The sequence below is a fragment of the Balaenoptera physalus genome (genome assembly GCF_965194825.1).
Source record: "Balaenoptera physalus genome assembly, chromosome: 2".
NCBI lineage: Eukaryota > Metazoa > Chordata > Mammalia > Artiodactyla > Balaenopteridae > Balaenoptera > Balaenoptera physalus.
This window is the reverse complement of record NC_138883.1, coordinates 142,582,524-142,589,123: the sequence shown is the minus strand read 5'-3', so window position 1 is coordinate 142,589,123 and position 6,600 is coordinate 142,582,524. Positions and strand designations below refer to the sequence as shown.

Here is a 6,600-nt window from a genome sequence, read left to right as displayed (position 1 = left end):
TAGACAAGGGACCCTTTGCCCCTTCCCTTCCCTTCACAGGTAAACCCTCCCAATCCCAGAGAGCATCAATCAACACAGACTGCTACATTTTACTTTATTTTGCACATAATGAAGATAACTGACTAAGCAGTTCCAGAACTGTTAGTATTCATTAATCAAGAAGTAAATGAGGTGAGAAGACAAACTTTTAATTTCCTCCCAAACATACTACAAGTATCACAGCAACTTGTAACAACACATGCAATACAGGCTGGTTTCAACATACAGAGAGTCCAAGCAAGAAGGGTGAGTCCTGAAGATCCACGTGGGTCAGAGGAGGAGCAGTGCTCCAGGAGGCTGGAGTCTACCCAGTCACTCACCCCGCTCCCACACATAAGTACCCTGTGAAGTTCTCTGCCCTTTGTCAGATTCAAATCCAAGACACTCTTTCAGCCCACATTCCAGGCTCATCACTACCCCCCATTCCAAGGTGGATAATCCACACACAGAAATCCAGGCAGAACCAAATATACTTGCCCAGCTGTGTTTCATGTGGCATTTCCACAAGCCAGGCTCCAGCTCAAATTCTGTACAGGAAGTTCCCATTGCTGTCAAAGAACTCTCGTCCCCTCTGCACGACTTTGTTGCTAAAGTTCTGGTCACCTGGCTCCCCTGCCTTCAACTCTGCCAGCTTCTTGTCACTTGGTAATCCATCACTGTCAGTTCCTCTGGTGTCCCCACAGTCACTGGTGGAGAACTTCTGCAGCTCTCTTGGATGACCGAGGGCTGCAGCAACAGGCACAAAGCTCTTCTCCTCCTCCAGTCCCTGGATTCCTTTATTCCTTTCCTTCTGTCTCCTTGGTGTATTTGTTCTGTGAGTGTTCAATTCTGTCACTTTCAAAGCTGTGCTGTGACCATGGCCTTTGGATGAGGCTTCATCCCCTGGCATCAGCAAAGAGCCCGATACAGAATGGCTTGCAGAAAGCGGTGCTGAGGTATCCCCAGAGCCTGGGAGCTGCTGGAGCGAGCGGGCAAGCCCAATTTTCTTAAGGACTTTTTGATCCTGCTTCAGTTTCTGCTCCAATGTGGGCACAAACTTGCTTTTTAAAACCCTTCGGATCACATCAGTGCTGACATCAAAGCCTTCAGCCAATCTGGGAACGGACCAGGACTCTGCAAATTCCCTGTGTAAATACCTATGAAAAAAAGAAGCAGGTTTTCAATCTGTGAAGAAGTCTCCTATCAGAACAGTTAACTGATAATACTAGTGATAAATACATGAAAAGAAGAGGGCTTGGAAAAACTGTAAACGCAGTGTTTATCTTGTGCCACTTAAATGGCTGCGGTCCATTCCTGTGTGCTAACAGCAACACCCAACTACTTTTAGTCATTTCATTTCATATCAACTGAATTCCTCTCACTGCACGGCAGGCCCCAGTTAGATCCTGGGGATGCATGACGACTGTCTTTCCCTTCAAAGAACATACAGTCTGGTGGTGGAGACAGATACAGTAACATACAAAAACACTATGAGAAATATCCCAGCAGAGGATGCTGTGAGAGCACCGGGGAGGGAGAGGCAGGGACAGGCTATCACCACGTTTGCAGGGTGGCCCAGGAATTGCTTCAGGAAGTCCACGCTAGAGCTGGTCTGAAGAGATGAGAAGTTGTCATAAGCTGGCAGAGGGGAGGAGAGGAAGAAAGGTCAAAGGTACTGATGGTAGAGTGAGCAGCAGGTGAAACACAAAGAAGCACATCACCTTTGTTGGGAACAGCTCAATCTGTGTGACAGTGGGAGCAGGAGCAAGATCACGTCATGTTTAGGGATTCTGGAGTCTATCCCAAAGCAACAGTGAACCAAGGAAGGATTTTAAGGAGCAGAATGCCATGAGCAAATTTTCATTTTGAAGCTCAATCCAGTGGTAGTGAAAGAGGGCAGTCATCAATTAGATTCCCTGAACTATAACCTGCTTAATGAATAATAACCTGTAACCTGCCTTCACTGACCAAGCTTGCTTTAATTGTTCATGCAAACTGCATACCCTCCAAGCTTCACATAGCCTAGACAATATATCACAAGACTCCTTTAACTGCCCCCTATAGATAACACCTCTGACCATGGGTTGCTCTGGTAACAGTTGCTTAAGTTGTTGTTCAGGAACAGGGGGCTAGTTTTGCCCAGTTCAAACTAGTTGAGACCACTGACCATTCAGCTGGGCCTGTACAGGTGTCGAATGGGTGACCTTTCAATGTCAAGGGCCCAAAACTCCATCCTCAGATCATGCTAATGCTGCCCACCATTTTCTGAACATGCATCCCATGAAGACCAGGTAACTCAGATACCCCTGTGCAGAGCACCAATTACTTCACCTTTTTCTAACATTTAATCACCTTTCCCGAAGCCTCAGACCACCCTGCTTCTTTACCCCATAAATATCCTAAGCCTCTTCCTTCAAGGAGGCAGATTTGAGACTTGTTCTCCCATCTCCTTGCTTGGCTGCCTGTGAATAAACCTTTTCTCTGCTGCAAACCTCGGGGTCTCAGCAATGGCTTGCTGTGTATCAGGCAAATGAACCTGGTTCAGTAACAGTAGTTTCTCAGTGCAAGACTAGAGATGGAAAGATCAGGCAAGAGGCTGTCACAGTAATCCAGGCAGTCTGAACCGAGACAGTGGCAATGAGAGCAGAGGAGGAAAGAGACTTGAGAAATATTTTAGGAAGGCCAAGTGGAACTAAATATTGGGCGAAGAAATAGGCTGAGATTCAGCATCTCTTTTTTTAGTTAATTAATTAATTTATTTATTTTTGGCTGCGCTGGGTCTTTGTTGCTGCACAGGCTTTCTTTAGTTGCGGCGAGCGGGGGCCACTCCTCGTTGCAGTGCGCGGGCCTCTCATTGTGGTGGCCCCTCTTGTTGCGGAGCACGGGCTCCAGGCACGCGGGCTTCAGTAGTTGTGGCACGCAGGCTCAGCAGTTGTGGCTCACAGGCTCTAGAGCACAGGCTCAGTAGTTGGGGCACACAGGCTTTGTTGCTCCGCGGCATGTGGGATCCTCCCGGACCAGGGCTCGAACCCGTGTCCCCTGCATTGGCAGGCGGACTCCCAACCACCGCGCCACCAGGGAAGTCCCAAGATTCAGTATCTTTAGAGTGGGTGATTGGTGGGACCATTTGGGGTTTTAGCAAAAATAGGAGCAGAATGAAATTGTCAGGGAATAATGATGAATTCTATTTTGTACATGTCGAGTTTGAGGAACCTGTGTGACAGCCAAACAGCGATATCTAGTGCACAGTTGACTATATAGAGTTCAGAAGAAAAACATGGACTGGACATGATAGATCTGGAAGTTATAAGCCAATAGCAGGAGTGGTTGAAGCCATGCAAGTGGCTGGCATTAGGCAGGAAAATATGCAGAGTGAGATAAACGACCAAGGACACAACTCTAAAAACTACAATAATTAAGATACAGGAGGAAGACGGGGAGCCCAGGGAGGAAACAGAAAACCAGTCCTAGAAATAGAAGTGAGTGGTAGCCTGGGTCAAGGGAGAATTTCAAGAATGCAGACAAGGTCAAATGCTGCAGAAATGTTAGTCAGGCTAAAGCCTTGAGTGTCAGTTATGCCTAGCACTGAGGAAGTCACTGGTAGATTCGTGGATAATAGTTTCATTGTTGTGATGAAACAAACAAAAATGAGGGTAGGGAGCCAGGGAGCCAGCAGGGAACTAAAGGACGAGGGAGTGTAGTATAGCTTTGACAGCTGGGTTTCCTTTTCTTTGTAATCCAAGTGACTGACTTAAGCTTTGCTTGCCAAGGCATGCACTTCAAAAGATGGCTATCTCCAATAAACACAATGCCAGCCACACAACTATATAAAAAGCCAGGCTTCCCCCCATCCCTCCACTGGCACGTTTGTTTTAGAGATTATGGTTGGCTTCAATAACTAACCACTTGGGCCACTTGCTTTTTCTCTTCTTGTGCTTTAAATTCCTGTTAAGGGACTTCCCTGGCGGTCCAGTGGCTAAGACTCTATGCTCCCAATGCAGGGGGCCCGGGTTTGATCCCTGGTCAGGGAACTCGATCCCACATGCTGCAACTAAGAGTTTGCATGCCGCAACTAAAGATCCCGTGTGCCGCAACTTAAAAAAAAAAAACCCTGCATGCTGCAACTAAAGATCCCGCATGCTGCAACGAACACCTGGCACAGCGAAAATAAATAAATAAATAATTTAAAATAAAATTTAAAAATTAAAAACAATTCCTGTTAAATTCACCAATAAAGAGTGAGCCCTCAAAACCCTAGGCCCCCACCCTTAACCCCAATAAAAGCAGAACCCCAGGCCCTTGCACCTCTCTCTACCCATGACCTCGCTGTGTGGCCTCAGGTGTGCCATATAATTTCCAGGTCCTGTAAGTAATAACCCTCCCCCCCACCCCCCTACACCCAGCAGTTTCCTGATGGTTATTGCTGAAGGGCATCTTGCAGTCTTAAGAACCACAAGGGCTGGCTCAGCCACAACACTGGTTATTTACAGACTGAGACCGGCACACAACATGGACAACCTTAAGTTGACAGATGTAGGTCCCTGAGAAATTAGGTAGGGACTTGACCTACAGCACCCAGAGAACTGGTCCTAGACAAGTGAAGGACTACCACTTCCCCAGAGGTGTGAACAGAGCACAAGATTGAGAGTGGAAGGTAAGGAGGAGACCAAAAAGCTTTAAACAGTTCTTACCTAATAGCCTGTTTTTTCTCTGAAATAAAAAGATATTTATTGATCACAAAAGGGGAGGTGACAGGTGGGAAGATGGAAGGGTTGAAAAGGCTGGTGTTCAAGATAGAAGAGGAAGCTGACAGGGGAGAGATGCTACAGGCTCATAGAATCTTGATCAGCTCTATAAAACCCCCTTTATTCTAAGTTTCAATTCCAGAGTTATTCTGATGCGAATGGAAAAAGGAACATGACCTACAAAGGACTATTTAGCAATATTTATCAAAATGCAAGTCCATTTGCCCTTCGGTTCAGTTGCAGCCCTACTTCTAGGAATGTATGCAACACATACATTTATGTAAGTGTAAATACTTCTGGCAGATATTTAGAGTATACAAAGTTATGCACTGGAGCACTATTTGTTACAGCAAGTGAGTGGAAACAATTCAAGTGCCCACCATAAAAGACTGGTAAAATAAACTACAGTTTACTAAGCATCTACAAAAAAGAATGAGGAGCTCTCTCTTGGGAAGTGAAAAGAGCTTCAGAACATATTAAGTGAACAAAACAAAGTATAGAACAGCATTTATAGTATTCTACTGTTTGTGATTATAGAAGTGAAAATAAAATTCTGTATTCATACGTGCTTGCTTCTATTTGCATAAGGAAACCTAGAAAATGACACAAAAAACTATTAAAAATAGTATCCATAGGAGCCTAGGGGGGATTAACATCTCTCAATGCGTATGCCCTGTTATACTGTTCTAATTTTGAGCCATATGTATTATCTATTCAAAACAAAAAACTTAAAATTTAAAAGAGGATCTCTTTTCTAAGATACGGATCCTCTCTTCAGAGCAACGTAACCATGGAAGCTCCATCCCTGGTCCTTAGATCAAGAACGTCATGATCTACTTACTATATACGCGTTAAATGTTGTGACGCCTGTAACTTACTATTTAAAAATTTCAGCAAAAAATGAACCGTGTCATAACGTTAAAAACCATTACATCTAGATGGGCTCATCGACGTTTATCTTGTTACTTGACTTTTCTGTTAGAAATCTTGAAAGATAAAAAGCAAAAAATACAAAAACAACGTTCTAAGTTCTAAGTCCTAGTATCCTTCACTTCTCATCACAGCAGATCCTAACTGCCAACAGTCTTACCGGATCTGCTCCATGGCTTCCCACGTCAGGGTCCTGGGCGGGGAACCTGGCGCCTCCATTTGCTTCCGAATTTTCTGGAACCGGATAGCTTTTCTCTGTCGTTTCAGGGCGCTGAGAGAGAGAACCAAGGGCAGAAGCCATGCGTGGAAGCCAGTTGGGTGGTTTAAGAGCCTTGGGCTAAGTCAGAGCGCCCAGCCCGCTTCTCTTTGCAAGGACAACCTGGCCATGTCTGTCAGCCTAGACCTGCTCCGAACACCGCCCCAGAAATCTAACACCAAGAACAACAGCCCATAAGCTGTTGCCGAATTCTTTAAATGGGTGATGAAATACGTCCTTGGTGAAGGGACTCGTGGTCCCAAAGGAGCTAACAGCTGCCCCTGTGCCCCTGACAACGGGTGAGAAATAAGGGCCGCCGCAGGACGCCCGGCGCCAAGGGGGCGCGGCCTGGGCGCCCAGGCCCGAGGCCCTGCTTCAGGCTGAGGGCCCGGGAAGGAGCCGGTACCTCTCCACCTCCTGCAGCTCCCGCTCCTCCGGCTCCCAGTCGGAATCGGGGTCCGGCTCACGGCCGACAGATCCCGGGATCGCCACGCCCCGGGTAGCAAACCCACAGCGAGCGACCGCTGCACGGACACCCCCGCCCAGCAAGGAGTTCAGAGCAAGCGCCATGTCGACGAGAAAAAGCCTTCCCCCGCCCCCCACAGGGTAGCGCCTGAAGCCGCGGGGCGGGACCGGAATTGGGCGGGAAGC

The 6,600-nt window shown here is 46.9% G+C and overlaps 1 protein-coding gene across 1 annotated transcript; it reads right to left on the bottom strand.

The window, feature by feature from the left end:
* Positions 1-77: 77 nt before the first annotated feature.
* NGRN (neugrin, neurite outgrowth associated) lies at positions 78-6,576 on the bottom strand. Its single transcript, XM_082448872.1, has 3 exons — positions 6,356-6,576; positions 5,854-5,964; positions 78-1,175 (listed from the first exon to the last, which is right to left on the bottom strand). The coding sequence occupies exons 1-3, from the start codon at positions 6,517-6,519 to the stop codon at positions 560-562; spliced, it is 891 nt and encodes a 296-aa protein (XP_082304998.1). The 5' UTR covers positions 6,520-6,576; the 3' UTR covers positions 78-559.
* Positions 6,577-6,600: the final 24 nt, after the last annotated feature.